At 41.8% G+C, this 18,540-nt stretch overlaps 1 protein-coding gene and 1 long non-coding RNA gene across 2 annotated transcripts in view; one reads left to right on the top strand and one right to left on the bottom strand.

Moving 5' to 3' along the window:
* Positions 1 to 17,722, top strand: part of ITGB8 (integrin subunit beta 8) — a 43,018-nt gene extending 25,296 nt beyond the window's left edge. Inside the window, exons 4-14 of the mRNA XM_081883244.1 lie at positions 94 to 340; positions 1,723 to 1,888; positions 2,620 to 2,778; positions 4,589 to 4,684; positions 4,766 to 4,855; positions 7,913 to 8,047; positions 9,614 to 9,995; positions 10,831 to 11,056; positions 12,444 to 12,544; positions 14,885 to 15,051; positions 15,148 to 17,722. Coding sequence (XP_081739370.1) covers positions 94 to 340; positions 1,723 to 1,888; positions 2,620 to 2,778; positions 4,589 to 4,684; positions 4,766 to 4,855; positions 7,913 to 8,047; positions 9,614 to 9,995; positions 10,831 to 11,056; positions 12,444 to 12,544; positions 14,885 to 15,051; positions 15,148 to 15,264 — 1,886 coding nt within the window. The 3' untranslated portion in view covers positions 15,265 to 17,722. The remainder of the gene's footprint in view (positions 1 to 93; positions 341 to 1,722; positions 1,889 to 2,619; positions 2,779 to 4,588; positions 4,685 to 4,765; positions 4,856 to 7,912; positions 8,048 to 9,613; positions 9,996 to 10,830; positions 11,057 to 12,443; positions 12,545 to 14,884; positions 15,052 to 15,147) is intronic.
* The window catches only part of LOC309353850, a 166,163-nt gene that overhangs the window by 145,562 nt on the left and 2,061 nt on the right, over positions 1 to 18,540 (bottom strand). Inside the window, exon 2 of the long non-coding RNA XR_014162075.1 lies at positions 15,974 to 18,353. This is a non-coding gene — a long non-coding RNA (uncharacterized lncRNA). The remainder of the gene's footprint in view (positions 1 to 15,973; positions 18,354 to 18,540) is intronic.

Below are 18,540 nucleotides of genomic sequence, written 5' to 3'. Positions count from 1 at the left end.
ATGAGATTTAGAAATACGATACGCTTGCAGAATTTTTTAATGCAACATTAATACTCAGAAATACTTATTACAGTTTTGTTTTTTAACTATCAGGATCTGAAGCAAGTTTTATGTTGAAAGTCCAGCCACTGGAAAAGTACCCAGTCGACCTTTATTATTTGGTTGATGTTTCTGCATCTATGCACAAAAATATAGAAAAATTAAACTCTGTTGGATCTGATTTATCTCAAAAGATGGAAAATATTTCCCTTGATTTGCGACTTGGATATGGATCTTACGTAGATAAGACAGTGTCGCCTTATATTAGCATTCACCCAGGAAGAATTCATAATCAGTGCAGGTAAGTAATTTGTAAATCTAACTGGAAGCTCACATGTGTCCTAAACTAAACCACCCTACAGTGTAACCCTAGCCATGTTTACTCAGAAGTAAGTCCTCCTGAATTCAATGGGACTTTCTCCCAGGTAAGTAGAATTAGGATTGCATCCTGAATTTAAATCTTTGAGAAGGGCAAGGTGTGAAACAAATGATCTAATATTTCTATTTCATTTTGGTTTATCTGCTGTGAACTGTTGCAGTGCCTGCATAATATTTTGTTACATAACTGTATTGATGTAACTGGTGTGCTGCTTCCTAATGCTTATTAGGGAAGGCTTATAGGGCAAGGGCACAAGGACCTTCAGGACAAGTTGGGGATATACTATCTGTTTTTACTAAAGTTGCTCTGTGAACACTGACCCATGAGTCACATTAAGTTTTCCAGAATAAATAGTATGCACTAAACAATCAAGATTCTACAAGCACATCTTGTGTACGTGACGTTGAGTTCGCTTTCCTGTGTTGTTATAACTGGGAGCAGAGGGCACAGGAGCTTAATTTGTGTCATTTTCTATAAACTTATCCTAAAATGTATTGCAACTTTTTGTTGCTGATGACTTGACTGGGGTTTGCTTGTGGGGCAGGGAGAAAGGAGATGAAGCAAGTTGCACCTGCTGGGGGAGGTTGCAGATGTTTTCCGTCTTCCCTGCTTCTCATGGCGTTCTTCACATTTGGCACACTTCCCTATGGGCTTGATCCAATGTTAGCCATCCTTGGAGAAAACTCATTGAAATTAATGGACTATTAATGACTATCTTCAGCTCCTTTAATTTAAGTGGATCTGTTCTGGGTTTAACTGAGTTGGAAATAACCAGACAGAGAGCCTTCTTGGTGGTAGTGCCCTCCCTGTAGAACGCCCTCCCATCAGATGTCAAGGAAATAAAGAACTACACAACTTTTAGATGACATCTGAAGGCAGCCCTGTATCTGGAAGTTTTTAATGTTTGACACAGACTCTCTCTCTCTCTCTGTCTGTATATATATATCCTCCCTTACTTTCCATACATTATATGGAATCATATAATGCCATACCACATAGTTTAGGGATGGTGAAACCTATGACCCTCCAGATATTGGGCTCAAGTCCCATCAGCTCCAGCCAGCATGGCCAGTGGGCTGGAGACCCATAGCATCTGGAGGGCCACACATTTCCCACACCTGACATATTTCATCAGCACTTACTCCCTTTTTGTAATAACATGGATTTGTGTTTAGTGTGTCTATATTTATAGACAGCCAGAAATGATGTGCGAGCATTGTGTCGCTATAGCCAACTATTAACCTAGAACTAATTTCCAAGCAGAATTTTAATAGAATTTCACTTTTCATCTTTTTGCCAAACAGCGATTATGATCTCGATTGTATGCCTCCTCATGGCTATATCCATGTCTTATCGTTGACTGACAAAATAGCAGAATTCAGAAGTGCAATTAGCAAGCAGAAAATCTCTGGGAATATTGACACACCTGAAGGAGGCTTTGATGCTATGCTTCAAGCAGCTGTGTGCCAGGTAAGAGGCAGCCAATAAACCAGCAAAGGATCTGCCTTTTATCCTAGTGTTTGATAGTTAATCTACTCCCATAGTTTTCCAGTGCTGTCTGCATATTGTAGCTTTTCACAGAACCAAAGGCAGTTGTGGAGACCTTCCATTGCTTGTGGTGCTCACGTTGACCTTTTCTCTACACGTGCATCATCGTCCCTGCTCAAAAGTGCTTTTGCAGATATTTTTAGGGCTTCAAGTTGTGGTTTGAAAAAGCCAGGCCAGTTCCCAGCAGGTACCATATATGTGTGTTGATATGAGAGTCTTGGGTAGTTATTGCTGTTCTTGAAGAGTCACAGCCAAATCTAGAACAGTTGGGCAGCTATGCTTCCATTTGCTTAAAAACTACAAATGCTTTATTTCATTTTCAGTATTAAAGCAATTCTTAAAATAGTGAACCGGGGGTAGCCAAAGTGGTGCCCTCCAGATGTGGTCCGGAACTGCAGTTCCCATCAGCTGCAGCCAGCACGGCCATGGCTAGGCATGCTGGGAGTTGTAGTGCTATAACATCTCAAGGGCACAACATTGGCCACCCCTGCAGTAGATTAAAAAGTGGACCTTTGGATACCTGTTGTGTCTCAGGCACTTCAAATCAAATAGAGCCTACAAACCAGTACGGTACCTTTTAACTTAATGCTTCTGTCTTCTTTGTTTGCTTTCACCCCGTTAGCTTGGTTATTTTTTCCCCTTCATTCCCTTAGAGCCATATTGGTTGGCGCAAAGAAGCCAAGCGCCTGCTTCTCATGATGACGGATCAGACCTCTCACCTGGCGCTTGACAGTAAATTAGCGGGGATAGTAATCCCTAATGATGGAAACTGCCATTTGAAAGATAATGTGTACGTCAAAGCGACCAGTATGGTAAGGTATATGTCGTATACAGCATTGGCTTTGAACAGGGGTTTCCCCAAGCGTTAGAAGGGTCTCTGTAATGAGATGCTCCTGCTGGAGAGGCATGAACTTCAGCTAGAACCAACTCACTCAAATGGTTTCAGCCTCTCAGTCAGTACAGTGTGAGTAGCGTTTTTTTCTTCATCATCCCACCTCTGATTTTCTTCCCTGCTTACGTTATATGCTGTTCCAGATAGCCAGGAGTGGTAGAGGATGTCTCCTGCTCAAGGTATGCTGACACGTTTTGTCGCAAGAATTAAACACTATGTTCATTGTGAAGGCCTGGGATCACTTGGGGAAGATTGGAGTAAGCTAGGTATTTTACATTGTAAACCGAGTCTAGAGAAAGTGGCAAGTTTATGCTAGGGATGAGCGACCTGAGCAACACAAACTAAAGGGTGCAGCTTCTTTTCTTCTGCATGCTGAAAGCTCCCATCTATTATAGCATCTGATCAGCCTGTGAGTAGAGTTGAATTTTGGTTAATCTTCATGGATGCCCAATAAGTGGTGTGAGATATGAACCCGTACTGAGACCAGGTTCACATGCAGGATGAAGGAAAGAGAAGAGTTGTGAACAGCAAAGTGAAGGGAAGTGTATGTGTGTGTTTTTCCACTTAGCACACCTGCAAATGCACAGTGCTGTGCCTCAACACAGAGAAGTGTAGCTCCTTTTGTTTGTTTGCCGCTCTGTACTTTTGAACCCAGTGCATTGGTGAAAAGGCGCTCACACGGCTACTGTCATGAGCTTCCCTTTTCTCCAAGGAAACACACTGCAAAGAGCAGAACCCTGTTAACTGCCCTGAATTAGTTTTAATGAAAAGGTATGCCTGTTCTAGCAGTTCAAAAGGACATCAAAGTGCAAGTAGATAAATAGGTACCACTCCGGCGGGAAGGTAAATGGCATTTCCGTGTGCTGCTCTGGTTCTCCAGAAACAGCTTAGTCATGCTGGCCACATGACCCAGAAACTGTCTGTGGACAAATGGCGGCTCCCTTGGCCAGTAAAGCGAGATGAGCGCCGCAACCCTAGAGCCGGCCACAACTGGACCTAATGGTCAGGGGTCCCTTATGCCTGTTCTATTAATAACAGAATGTTGTCAAGTGCATGTATCACAGATATATACACTGCAGGGAGCTGATACTTGCCACTGATGCATTGCATGTGACTCGACCATAAGTCCATTCATCCAGACTGTGCTTGACTCATTTACTTGGTCATCTTTCAGCTTCTTTCTCTTTCTTCTTTCCCCTTTTATTTGGAAGTGGGGTGGATTGCTCTGCAGATATGCTAAGACGGGAAATCGCATGTGGTGTTTCAGTCACTCGTGTTCATATGATGAGTCAGGACCCACAGCAGTCACCACCTGACTTTAAGTGGGTTGCAGCAGCCCTGCTAGCACTATTTTTTGTTTAGGGTATTTTTTGGGAAGAGTAGGAAACAGGGCAAGAATTAAAATGGATGCATAGTTTAAAAACATATTCAGGCTAAAGGTAGGTTCTGATAATCAAACGGCTGAAGGCTACTGACCTAGCTTGCATACATGCTGACAATTTCATTTAGTTAAGAATATCAAGTACAGTAATAACTGCTGTTGCCATTTGATGAATGTAATATATATACTTGTCCTAAGGCTTGTTTCACTACAAGCATTCAGGGATTTATGGTAAAAGAGCAATCATGTATGTAAGGTTTCTTACTAATTTCACACTCATTCCTTTAGATCCTTTAGATCATATTAAACTACAGATGCCACACTATGTATCTCCTTTTTTTGTTTTCAGGAGCATCCATCACTTGGCCAGCTTTCTGAAAAACTCATAGACAACAACATTAATGTAATTTTTGCAGTCCAAGGGAGCCAATTTCACTGGTATAAGGTATTTCTAAACATCAGAATTTCACAAGTTTTAAGATAATAATCACAGATGCCTTTTAACTGTAACACTGTTTTTCTGTAGGACCTTTTGCCTCTTCTGCCAGGAACTACTGCAAGACAGATAGAATCTCAAGCAGTGAATCTCAGTGACCTGGTGGTAGAAGCCTACAAGGTATATGCTTTGTGATGAATGCATTTTTCATTGGTGTTGGTTTGGGGGAAGCAGCTGTTAAAATAAATATTCTGTGAGCTCCAGGTACAGGTGTAATATAGCAAGATAGTCAAGGAGTGCCTGCATACCTATAAATATATATAACACTGTTCTCATATAATATTACATAGAACAGTAAAATATTATGGAGAAAACTATGAGATCTGTTAAAACCAATACCACAGTGTAAAATAATTGTGGCCTAAGGTTAAACTTTTCTAGGATAAACACTCTCCTAATCTTTATTATAATTATAATCTTTGAGGAATAAGAAGGAATACATTGCTAGGAAATATTGATGATTATGATAATAATACAGAGACGCAAAGAACAAGCAGTCCATAAGAACACTGGAGGTCAATAGCAAAGCAGCCAATCACCAGAATTCAAAGCTAAAGGCATGTAGGGAAGGGCCGTAGCTTGGTGGTGGAACATCTGCTTTGCATGCAGAAGGTTCTGGGTTCAGTACCTGGCATCCTCAGGTAGGGTCTTCTGCCTGTAGCCCAGGAGAGCTGCTGCTTAGGCAGTACTGAGCTGGATAGCCCAGTGGTTTGAGGCAGCTTCCTGTGTTCTAACCTCCCCTCTCCTCCTTCCTTTAGGTTAATAATAACTATCTAATCTACAAAATGTCGCAAAGTCCCATTCTACCAAATTTGCTGTGGTGAGGTCTGTGGTTGGTTCCAGGAGGATTCCTAAACAAAAACAACTGTCCACAGAGAGTAGAATGAAGCAAAAAGAAAAGAAACCAGAAAAAAGCGAGCCTCTGTCAAGCTTGGGTCAGAAGGAAATAAAAATCTTCCTTTACTAGCAGCACATAGCTTTACCCAAGAAAATCACTTAAGAGTGGAAACTAAAGGCAAACTGCCAAAAAAAAGCCCATATACCTTCTCTTTACTTCTGAGGAAAATCAAGCTAGTGTACAGTTATCAAGAAAATATGCCACTAGGACAGGGTGAGAAAGATCGGGGGCGGGGAATAGCCAGTGTGGTGCCTTCAATATGTTGTTGGGCTACAGCTTCCTTCAATCCCAGCCAGTATAGCTAATGGTCAGGGTAGATGGGAGATGTAGTCCAATGACATCTAGGGGTACCATGTTGACTTTCTGTACTAGAAATGTTCCCATGCACCAATTGGATATACAATATATCTTCACTGTTTCTCACTGAAATTAGTTGTAGCAATCAAATTGATTTATATCTGCTTTGTAACTAACCTTGCTTTGATGTTCCATTTTTAATTGGGGCAAATGGCAAGGAGATGCATTCTCGGAAGGAGATGTCATCTCTCCAAAGCCATAATTTACAAATAGATAATGAGAAGACCCAGCAAAAATGACACCAATTAGAGCTGCGTCTAAACATCCCAAATTAAAAATCTGCTTAAGGTCTCAGCATTTAAAATTCTACATCCCTACTTAAAAATAGGCAAATGGTATATAAAAGAGAGAGTGATGAACTAAAAAGAGAAACTTTGTGTTGTGTGTGTGAAATTTCTTCCATTGCAGCTCACCTGAACTGAACTATTGTAATTAAAAAATATCAGCTCCTATATTTGATTGATGATGTGTCCAAGATACCTCTGAATTTCTCTGTAGTTTCAATTTTTAATTGGGAGTTTACCAAACAGGTGTCATAAAAAAGTTATGAGCTCATGGCATTTCTACAGATTTTTTTTTGGGGGGGGGGTAACACTTATCAGTTTAATTGGTCTTGCTCTGCTAAGGACACAATCAACAGAAATCCAGGCAACTTTGCATCTATGCCAAAAGATGAGAACAGCTTCTTTTGCTCTCAGTTTCAAAACAGAAAACAGTTAATGGCTTCATCACAATTCAAAGTTCCAACATTTTAGCTTAAAAAAAACCTATATCTCACCTTTTCCCCAGTACATCTTTGGTTCCAACATCAGGATGGAACTTACATGATGCACATTTGCTTGTGATAAGATGGCACTGTGAGCTTGCCCAGAAAGGAATCTCATTTTCATTAAATCTGATGGATTTTTATCTGTATTCTAATTTTTCATAGAATTGTAGAGTTGAAAGGGACTGTGAGGGTCATCTAGTCTAACCCCCTGCAATGCAGGAATCTTTTGCCCAACGTGGGGCTCGAACCCACAGCCCTGAGATTAAGAGTCTCATGCTCTACCAACTGAGCTATTAACATACTTAGTGTTCTGAGAGGCAGTGAGCACATTCAGAATAATCATTTGGTGCAGCCCTGTACCAATTAAGACTGTGTGGAGGGATTGCTTATTTGATTTTGTGTGTGTGTACATGAATAGATACTCCGTAAGCTTCGGGGATAATCCCTGGATTTAGAAAAGTATCACACCATGCAGGGAGAGAGGCTTCAAACATTGTCTTTAAACCAAACCACTCCATGCCCCCAGCAAGTGTAGAGATGCTAGCAGCTACACACTGCCATGGCAGCCTTCTTGCCACAGCAAACAAGGGATTTGCTTGTCTCTATCTAGTTTTGCTCTGTGATTAGCATTGCCAACAAAGAAAACAGCTTGCACAGAGTCTCGTGCTCATTCTAGCAAGGATAAGAAAGGTTGGTGCCACAAAAGCAAGGGGCATCATTCTCCATGATGGATGGATGGGGAGAGGGACATCTGGAAGTAGGTATTCCAGGTGCTAACAGCAGCAGTATTTTGAAAACCAGTGTCCACTCAGTACACATAGAACGGAATAAAGATGTTATTGTGTGAACTTGCCCTATAGCGGTAGAAGGGAATGCTGGATTTGTCACTGACATTGTAAGATTAGCTGGAAACCCCAACATTGCTGTCCTCCTCCTCCTCTTCAGGATTACAAGTTCCCCTGGCATGACTGTGTGATATATATAAATGGGGTCTTTATGCAGAAAACAATTTATTCCTTTATCCAGAGACAGACAGGCTCTTTTGTTCTAGTTAAATCCACTGAGTCAGGCATGCTGCCACTGTAGCACATATTGCCATGCAATGTGATGGAGCTCTCTTGTTTTTTTGGTTCCCCCACCCCCATCCCTGCAGAAGCTGCTCTCTGAAGTGAAAATTCAGGTGGAAAACCCCATCCAAGATATAAATGTCAAGGTCACTGCAATCTGCCCTGATGGAAGTAGAAAAACCGGCGTGGAGGGATGCAAAAACGTGAAATCCACAGCTGAAGTACGAGCATTCCTTTATTCACAAAGGAGGCAAAATATTTCATCAATGTTTTTATAATAGCTTTTTCAGTGGAAGAAAGATTTGGTACGGGTTTTAAAGTAAATATCTGTGGGTCGTAGTCTTAGGCCCTCCAGATTGTTTATGGAGTTTATTTCTTCGGAGCTTTGTTTTCCAGTTAAATCCATGGATAAACATTTCTGCTCCATGGTTAGCAGTAAGCAGCTGCTTTTTCAAATTTCCCCAGGCTTCCAGGAATGAGACATTGTGCCTGCTTGAAAGTTTTGATCCTAGAGCTAATCAATTAAAGTACCTTTTAAATAACTGGTGTGAAGGCATGCAGTTATTTTAAAGATGTGCCCTGAGGTTTTTGCTTCATTTCCTAAACCATTCAGAGTTCCTGATGGATGGTCATCAGAGTCATCTTTATTATTCCAGCACACATCTTTGTCCATGGCTAATGTTCTAGGGGTGCTGTGAGTTGTACCCCTAGCTTCTTCATTTATACACTCCTCTGTGTATGTGAGGCTCTTCGGGTAAAACAGATAAGCATTTTCAGATTGTGAAGCTGACGTGTAAGCCACATTTCACATTTGCAGTGGATGAGTAGACTGGGGCATTAAAAGCATCACCAAAAGCAGAAGTTTGCCCACAGTTAAGGAGACCAACTGTGCAGTGTGTTTTTTTCCTTTAGCCCTTGCAGCTTCAATTCTCACAGAGGCAAGCCGCTTTTTCAACTGAGTACAGTGGTACCTTGGGTTAAGAACTTACCGGTAATTCGTTCCGGAGGTCCATTCTTAATCTGAAACAGTTCTTAACCTGAGGTACCACTTTAGCTAATGGGGCCTCTCGCTGCCACTGCACCGCTGGCGCATGATTTCTGTTCTCATTCTGAGGTAAAGTTCTTAACCCGAGGTACTATTTCTGGGTTAGCAGAGTCTGTAACCTGAAGCGTTTGTAACCCAAGGTACCACTGTAGTAGTTTGTGGCAGCTGCTACAGAGAGAAATATTTAAAAAAAACAAAACAAAAAACACTGTACTAGTGACCCGAAAAGTTCTGCTTGAATGTAAATTACTTTTTGTTGGTGGCCTCAGAATGCAGCATGCCAATTCTGGGAACACCGATGCAGGAAGATCACATATAACTGCTTGAGTGATTAAGCTTTTTCATTGCTGTGCTTGTTGCTATTAATGACGATCATTTATATGGGACCATCTATGACAGCATACACATTGCGTCCAAAGCTTTTGGGCAAATATCACATTGAAGGTGGTCCTAAGAGAGGAAAGAGATCCAGCTAGTGCTTGTTGGTTTTAAATTATGGTTAATTCTAATAGGCCACCCTGTCTCATTCAGGATGATATCCGAAAACAATTCAGAGAGAGGGAGGGAGAGAATGGTGACAGGTTTTCTCTCCCCCACCCCACTAAGAAGTTAATGTTTTAAAAAGAATATATGCTTATAAATAACTTGCATTTTTCAACAGCTTCTATAAAGCCCCAGTACGATTATAGGGCTGCTTTTCAACGATACAGTAAAAGAGTGCTTCTCATTTTTTATATTGCAGGTGCTCTTCAATATTTCCATTGCCATGAAAGGATGTGGTACAACCGAAGGAAGAAAATACATGACTCTCAAACCGCTTGGTTTCAATGAATCAACCAGAGTTAATATACACAAAATATGTGCTTGTCAGTGTGAGGGCAGCATAAAGCACAAAAGGATATGTGTTGATGAAACATCTCAGGATGCAGAGACTCCGAGCTCCAGCGACAAATTCTCTTCTGAGCAGTGCAAGATGCCCAAGGGCCACCTAGTCTGCAGTGGTCAAGGAGACTGTGTAGATGGGAAATGCATTTGTCACAAAACCAAACTTGGCACAATATATGGTAAATACTGTGAAAAAGATGACTTTTCCTGCCCTCATCACCTGGGAAACTTATGTGCTGGTAAGCTCCAGAATTTCACTATATTTTACCAATTCAGCTTAGGGCCACCTAGGGAACTTCATGGCTAAGTTTTTCTTCAGTTCTAGTCTACTGTCAGGTGTTCTTTGCATCAGCTATGTCCATCACATGAAGAGCGGCCATGCTTGGTGGCCCAACCATTGTGTCCTTGCTACACCACACACACACCCTCCATGCATTGTGCGGAAGTGTGGTGATCCTTCTCTACATGTGTAGGTTCCCCTAGTGGTGTAGAACCCCACACAAATGTTAACCGCAATACCTAAGAAATAGTTGGTTTTGTACTGCATACTTCAGGGGTGGAGAACCAGATGTTGCTGGATTACAGCTCCTCTTATCCATGACCACGAGTCATGTTGGTTGAGAAAGGTGAGAGCATCTAATGATAACTGCTGGCATATGTAGCTTGTGGTTTAACAACTATCACTTCTTCACAGTTTCGGTGTATTTATGGCACCAAAACTCTACTGAAAAACAACCAATTTTTTTTAAAGAGCTCTCAATTTTAACCCGCATACCTTTCTTAAGCAATTTTTTAAAAAATGGAACACATTAATTGTACACCTCATCTTCCCACCCTGATATTCTCAGGCAGATCAATTATCTGTTTTCCATCTCTTAAGCCTCTTGAGTAACGCTTAACCACAGTTTCACTAAGAAGCAAAATATGTTACCATCTTCTTTAAACCAATAATCACTTAAATCACTTAAATTTTCAGAAGCTGTGATCAATAAGGCTTGGCACAGGAGACCTTGAAGCCCCTCTCTAGTGAGTCGTGTACCCAGGGCCTCACCCATTCCTTCTCTGCCCTTGTAGGCAACGGTGAATGCGAAGCAGGCAAATGCAAATGCTCTAGTGGCTGGGAGGGCGATCGTTGCCAGTGCTCATCATCCTTACGAAAGCACTGCATGAATTCAAATGGCCTGGTCTGCAGTGGAAGAGGAACTTGTGTGTGTGGAAGATGCAAATGCACCGATCCCAGCAGTTTGGGCCATTTGTGTGAATTCTGCCCTACTTGTAGAATAACTTGCAGTGACAAACGGTATGTTTCCTCAGATCAAATTATTACTTGTCCTTTTTTTTTTTAATCACAGTCTCCTAAAGCAGGTATGGACAATATATGCTGTACATTCCTACTGGCACTTCTTTTACTGCTGCCTTGTGGCGTCTTACCAATGGACTGGTGATTCCAAGGAATAAAAGCCACAGCATTGATCCATCTTCTACAAAGTGATGGTCTTACCATTTCCAGGATACTCGATAGGTTGATCACTTTGGGCTAACCCTTACTGACACACATTATGTCCCATACAAAAGGCCTTAATCGAGGCTTTTTAAGGGCTAAGGACTTCCCCTCTTGTTTGGCTTGCAATGGGAAATTAAGGTTGCCTACACTTTTTACTAATCAGTGCCATCTTGTGGAAGCTGAGTACATTAATGGCTCTTCATCCTGCCCACCCCTCACATCCCAACCTTCCAGTGAGGGTTAAGTTAATGTCATGGCCCCTCACGGAGTGTGTTTTGTGCTTCTTTGTTATTGCCTGAGAATCCTGAACCCTCTTGCTTTGGGCCAGAAGGCTTTGTACAATGTGCTAGGCCGCACTCGCCGTGAAGTTGACAAGCTGACATCCCATTCTGTGACTCCCTGTTGACTCAGGCTATTCATGACTAGAAAGCAACACTCGAATGCTAGTGCTGACACAGGGAAGTGTGGCCTTTCTGACTCTTCCTGCACCTCTCTTGAGCAACTGCAATTGTTCTTAAGCTGCAGACCCCAGAATTCCCCAGAGGCAAAGAATACGGTTGGAAAGGCAATTGTTGGGATACAAGTTGTTGCTGTTTCTCAGGGCAAAGTCTTGGTGGGCAGGATGTGGTCAATCAGCTTTAATTTACCAATCTCTGTCCTGCATTATCGGTCTGAGAAGTAGTGAAAGACTGGTTAAAATGGACCTTCTGGAACTTTTTCTCGATCTGAAAAGCTCATTGCTAGCTGAGTTCCTAAGGATGCCGATAAGTATTATTTTAAATCCCAGTCATTCAACTACATGTACTGAAGGCTGGAATTTTATTATGTGGTTGAAATTCTGAGGTTTTCTTATATCTGGTTTTTGTGTGTGTGGAAATCTATATTCTTTTTGCTTTAATAATAACTGTTTTTATTTGTTGTAAGCTGCTTTAGAAGGCTTTGCCCAGAACAGCAGCATGTAAGTCTTTTGAAAGAAAGACTAGTTAGATGGCAGCTTGTGTATCATTTTTGATACCTGGTCATCTTCTCTCTTAAGCAATCTTGAATGGGGGCATGCTGTACTGTCGCTGTTGCTAGTAAAAACATGAAACAAAATGCTGAGTTTATTGATCCCTGGTTTTACTTCATAGTCATGGGTAATCCAGAGAGAAAGATAGATATTTAATTGCGTTTTGGTTTACAGGAATTGTGTGCCCTGTCGTCACTCCAACTCGTCTCAAATTGCGCTGGACCAGTGCAAAACCTCATGTGCTTACAGGTTGCATTATACTGAAAAATCTTCAGGTAAGTAAAAAACAAGATCATCAGTATCAGATTGCCTACAGTTGCCTTGGTGACATAGCGAAGAGACTGGCTTTTGTGGATTGTAGCTCAAAAGAACACTACTGATATGGGGGTTGTTGTTGTTTTTACAATAGAAGGCATTCCTTGTTCTAGCTAGTATTAATATTTTCACACAATAATTAAGGCAAATCTCTTTTCTCTTGAGAACGTAAAACCTAAATAACAGAAAATGTGGTTGGCTGGTGTTGGCTAAATGTCAAGGTCGGGCATTTCTAGGCCTTTGAGAAATTAATTCTGCTAATGACAAAACCAGACACAGTAATACAGGAAGGAATATTTCTATAAGCCTATTATTTCACACTCCGCTTCTCCATATACAGCTACTCTTATTCCACATTATGAGGCGCGAACAGTTGAAGTAAAATGTGCAGTTGAGTCTAAGGTTTTTAACGCATATCCCACCCCTCCTATTATCTTGGGAACTGTAGTTGACCCCTCACTGAGTTACAATACCCTGCACCTGTACAAACTTGTTTCCTGGATTCTTGCTGGGGGGGGGGCTAGGCTTGAAATATATGGCATGTATGCAGCCTAGCTCTATAAACTTAAGAAACCCTCTCATTCCATATAAACTCCCCCAGAATTAAGATCATGTCCCTGATCTCTTAAAAGTACAGACACTATCAAAGGTGGGGCTCTGATCCCTAGAGAAACAGAGGCAGCTTGGTGGTGGCTCCATGTAGCAGTGCAGGCAGAGAAAACTGCACTGCATCCTCCAGCAAATTAACCAGGAGAGCTCTTTTAATCTGTCCAGAATTTCCTGACTCCCACTGGGGGGGAAGGACCTCTAGAACAGGGGTCAGCAAGGTTTACCTCGCCTGGGCTGGTACACTCCCGCGGAGATCACTCCGTGGGCCAGATCGTGTCTGCACAGACGCAATTTCCGGCGACGCAGAAGCAAGTCCGCGCTGCTCCAGTTTAGCGCAGCACATGGGACTCGCTGAGCAGGCAGCTTGGTTCGGAGGCGGTTCGTGGGCCGCTTGTGACCCATGGATCGCAGGTTGCCGACCCCTGCTCTAGAACATGGGTAGGTAAACTAAGGCCCATGGGCTGGATCAGAAGGCCCAATTGCCTACTGGATCTGGCCCGCAGATGGCCTGGGAATCACCGCATGGATCGCCAGCGTGCGCATTCTTTCCCTCTCACACGGTGGTGGCAGCGGCACCTCCTCCCTCCCTCCTGGCTTTTCCCCACCCTGCCTAGAGGAGGAAGGGGGCTGGGCTTAGTTGGTGCCAGCAGCAGCAGTCCTCGAGCAGCCGCCATTTTAAGCAGCCCCTCTCCGGAGCCCTCTCGTGCGCCTCTCATCATCCCTCCACTGCCACCGCCAGCCCCTGCTGCTCGCAAGACACAGGTAAGCAGCCACTGGGGCTCGTGGTGCTCTTGCATCATTTTTTTTTCCAAATATAGTCTGGCCCCCCATAAGGTCTGAGGGAAAGTGGACCGGCCCCCTGCTGAAAAAGTTTGCTGACCCCACTCTAGAACCTTTGAAGACCTGCTGTGACCAACTGGCTACACATTTTGAAGATATAAACATTCAACTTCAGAGAGAGATAATGATGGTGGTTTTTAGTGGATGGTGGTTTTCAGCTGCGTTTTACCTTCAGTTATTTGTGCACTGCTTGGTGAATAAAATCTAGATAAATAAATCATAACTTGATGCATTTTGCTAGCTGCAGCAATACTGAGATCAGTAGTGTAACTATAGATCTGCCTAACATATACCGTATTTTTCGCCCTATAGGACGCACTTTTTCCCCTCCAAAAATGAAGGGGAAATGTGTGTGCGTCTTATGGGGTGAATGCAGGCTTTCGCTGAAGCCTGGAGAGCGAGAGGCGTCGGTGCGCACTGACCACTCTCGCTCTCCAGGCTTCAGGAAGCTATCCGCAAGCCTCACGCGCCCGGCGGGAGGTCCCACCGGGCGCGCAAGGTTTGCGGGCGGCAGCCTGTTCTGGGGTCGGGGGAAGCTCCGGCTTCCCCCGCGCCAGCCCCGCGCCTGGGGGGGGGGATTTTTTTTCCCCCAAAAAAATTAGGTGCGTCCAATGGGGCGGTGCATCCTATGGGGCGAAAAATACGGTACATTCCTTGTTTTGGATAATGCTTTTTAAGAACAGGGTGCCTTTTTGTATATATCAGAATAAATATGTCATTTATTATATTATTCAACAAAAGTACAATTATAAATTACTTTATCGTATTAGGGTTGGGCTTTATCTTTTAGGTTTATTGCGTGGACCTTTTTGGGGGGACAGTGTGAATTTTACTACCTCTTCTTTTTGCAGAATGCACAGCCGATGATCCAAGCCACTTCAGAATCTTTTTCATAATTTTTATAGTTACATTTCTGATTGGGTTGCTTAACGTGCTTATAATCCGACAAATAATTCTTCAGTGGAGCAATAACAAAATTAAATCTTCATCTGATTATAGAATATCTGCAACTAAAAAGGTAACTGATGTCACTGATCCATAATGATTTTTTTTTTTTTAAAGAATGCTAGTTGTATGGGACTTTCTGACCATTTATATTCTCTTCTCCTTTAAGGATAAAATGTTCTTGCCCACTGTTTGTACAAAAACCGTAACCTACAGACGTGATAAGCCTGAAGAAATCAACATCAGCAAGTTACAAGTAAATGAAACTTTCAAATGTAATTCCTGAAGACAGGCTGCTTTCTTCAAAGCTTTGTTTTCTCAGTCAAGAAGTTTATTTGAAAGATACTTTGGGGGTTTGTGGTTTGAATACTGTAATGAGAAACTGACCTGAAAGCCTAGTTACACAACATGGCTAGATTTCAAACAGAGCTGCTCCATTTTGGAAAAAACAAATGTGCATTAACTACTGATTAACACGATTAAACCAATTAAAGCACAGATAAATTGGATCAGAGCCAATTCAGTCCCATTTAGGATCAACAGGATCAAATTGGCTTAAATTTGACTGTTCTGGCATAAGCAGGCTTCTTACCTGTTCACAACACCACTCTGCATTGTAGCACTTTAACATAACGTAACTTATTTAGTCTTTAGCATTGGCACGTAATGCTAATCTGAACTGGTGTTGCAAACGCACTGATCTCACTTTAGTTAAGAAAAGGTTTGGTCTGCATTTCCCAAACTATGTAAAGCAAAATGTAGCTGGCACAAATCAGTGACAGGTCAACCGTTGGTGCTTAACTCCTGTTCTGAGCACTGGGGAGATAGCAGATCAGAAAGGGGGAAAACGTGGGACAAAATACCCACAGAGAGAATTGCCTGCAAAACAAAACAGAAAAGATTGAAACAATTCCTTACCACCATCACTCTGGCCCTGATAACCGCAAGCCTTGATGTCCTACATTGCACTAATTTGGAGGAGAGAGGCTAAGTACTAAAAAGCAAAAACACTAACAGAGCAATCTAATCCCCCTACCCAGTCATTGTGGATGGTACTTAGATGAGACGCAGATATTTCTCCAGCCTGACTCCACTGGCCTCCACCATCAGGAGAGAGCTCCATCTTCAGCAAGATAGCCCTACCAGCAAGAAGTACCCTAATGCACCTTCCGAAATGGTTGGTGGAAACTGCTGGTGGCAGTAGCCAATGGAAACTCCCAAAACACAGGAGATGCTGGAGGATCCTGTGCTGACCCCTAACTGCTGCCATGTGATGGTCGCAGGCCCTCTTCTCTGCACCAGCCTGGAAGGTGGCACAGCCAACAAGTCTTTCCCGCTCCCACCTCTACCTTTCACCCTGGCTGGCACAAGTGGAATTGACTCTTAAGGCTACCATCCTACAGCATGCTTTGCCTAAGGCTAGCCCTGTTTCTATCCATGGGTCATAGTCCCCATGCCAACATGGGCTCGAAATGCTGAGAGTCCTAGCAGGGGGGGGGGTTCCTTCTGGCATCTCAGTAAGGGGACTCGACTCGCATCCTGAGAACCACTGCTTTATGCGAAGGAACGAATATGGTGATCCTTCTTTGTTGCATTTCAGAGAACACTAGATAAAAGTATAAGTATGTTTGTATACAGAGCACACTTTATGAATCTCTTTTCTATACATACTAGCTATTCTGACTTTGTTTGCTTCGAGTCTTTCTAAAATTGGATAGAATCGTTTTGTGTAGAAGACTGGAATAATCAAAGGGGTTAATCACTACTGGATTTTTTTAAGATAATTTTTTTAATGGCTCATTGTTACTTAGGAATAATTACTACATCAAGAAGACACGCTAAAGCATTTGACTCAATTTGACCAGGGTGTGTTTTTGTGTATGTGTATATACACACACGCACACGCTATATTTTCCATTATATATATAGAATGGAAAATATAGTGTTAGTGCAGGAAAGTGTGAGATGGTAAGCACATGAGACGATGGCAGTAGAGAAATAGAGCAGGCTGGGTCAGTCACCACTCTAGCTCCTGCAGGTCTCTTGTCAACCAAAAATTAAAGCTGGTATATTTTAGTGTTTTAAAGCTCTTCCCCTGGTCCATGCATGCATGGAACTCCTTTCCTAATGCTATTGGAAGCTCTTTGCATCCAACCCTGTGGATTTTTGAATGAAAATTTATTTATTTTTGGAGATAGTGGAGTTGTGCTCGGCTGAGGCTACAACACTCAAAAACTGCACAATCATAGCACTTTTAGAATTAGAATGTATGCTGTTCTTTGGAAAATTTTGCAACTTCTCTTGCTGAAACAACCAAATCTCTTTATGTTTATATTCAGTCTCCCCAATACTTTGCACACTCCTTAAAAAAGGTACGCAATTAGTGCAAATATACTTAAGTATGTCCAGAGGAACATCATGCTATCCACGATTCCTGCATACAGATATGTCAGGTTTTCCTTCTGTTTGCCATGTCACAATCTGTTTCATACTTCAGTATCGCTATACAATTCGAACACATCTAATTTGCAATGTATATTTTGCAGTGGTTTCTGATACTTTTTGCTTCCGTCAAGTTTTAATGTGTACTGTATTTTTATTTTTATTTTGTAAAAGCAAACGTGGATGAGTCCAGTTTTTATAGTTTCAGTGCTTAAAATGTGTAGGCTCTTTCTAGGAAAGAGGAATTCAGAGAAAAAATAATTTCCCATTGTTCAATATAAGATTAAACACTTTGAAATCACTGCCGTAACTTCTGTTGAAGCTTACTACATGTTTTTATTTAAAATGTATTTTTGTAGTGTTCATGACTAACTTTTTTATTTCAGTTTTATTTATTTATGTGCCACTTTAGTACATTGTGAGATAGTTTATTTTTCTATGAGAGCTGCAATAACTATGACTTAGCATTAATTTAATGCAAAATTATTGTACTTGGTCTCTAACGTTAAAGAAATATTGTCTCTAATCCATGGTTGATATTCTGTTATTTTGCAATAATATTTAAACAAAAAACCTGTAAAAGTCTTTCCTCTTAATTTATTTTACTATGAAGTTTTGCCAAAGAGTTATTCAGCCCCATTGCTAGAATCCTACACATTATTCATGTGTAAGTCTTATGGGTATGAAGTTGAACAATATATGTCTCATGTTTTGCTCTCAGCTATCAAGTTCCAAATTCAAGGAACCACAAGATCAAAGATTCAAAATGGCTTAGTTGGAGAAACAATTGTGTGGAAATATGGTTGCCTCTTATTTTCAAAGCAATTTTGCTTTAAAACATTTTTCCAAACCCAAACTTGGTGTTAGGTGGTGGGTCAAATGGGGGTAACATGCAGTAGCTTCAGGTCTCTTGAAGTCCAACACAAGTGAGCACTAAATGGGAAAGAAAGAAATTGAGTTTCAGTCCAGTAGCTTTCTGTGAAAAGAAAGTGCTTCCCTATGTGCTTAACTCAAGATTCCAACTGCATTGTCAGCAGCAGATACTAAGATAGTTAATGGCAAAATGCACATCTAAAGAGCAATGTTTTGATCTGTCTTCTAAAGGCAAAGCTAAATCAGA

This window comes from Podarcis melisellensis (assembly GCF_964234715.1).
Source record: "Podarcis melisellensis genome assembly, chromosome: 12".
NCBI lineage: Eukaryota > Metazoa > Chordata > Lepidosauria > Squamata > Lacertidae > Podarcis > Podarcis melisellensis.
Note: the sequence above shows the minus strand (reverse complement) of the source record. Positions and strands in the feature narration are given on the sequence as shown.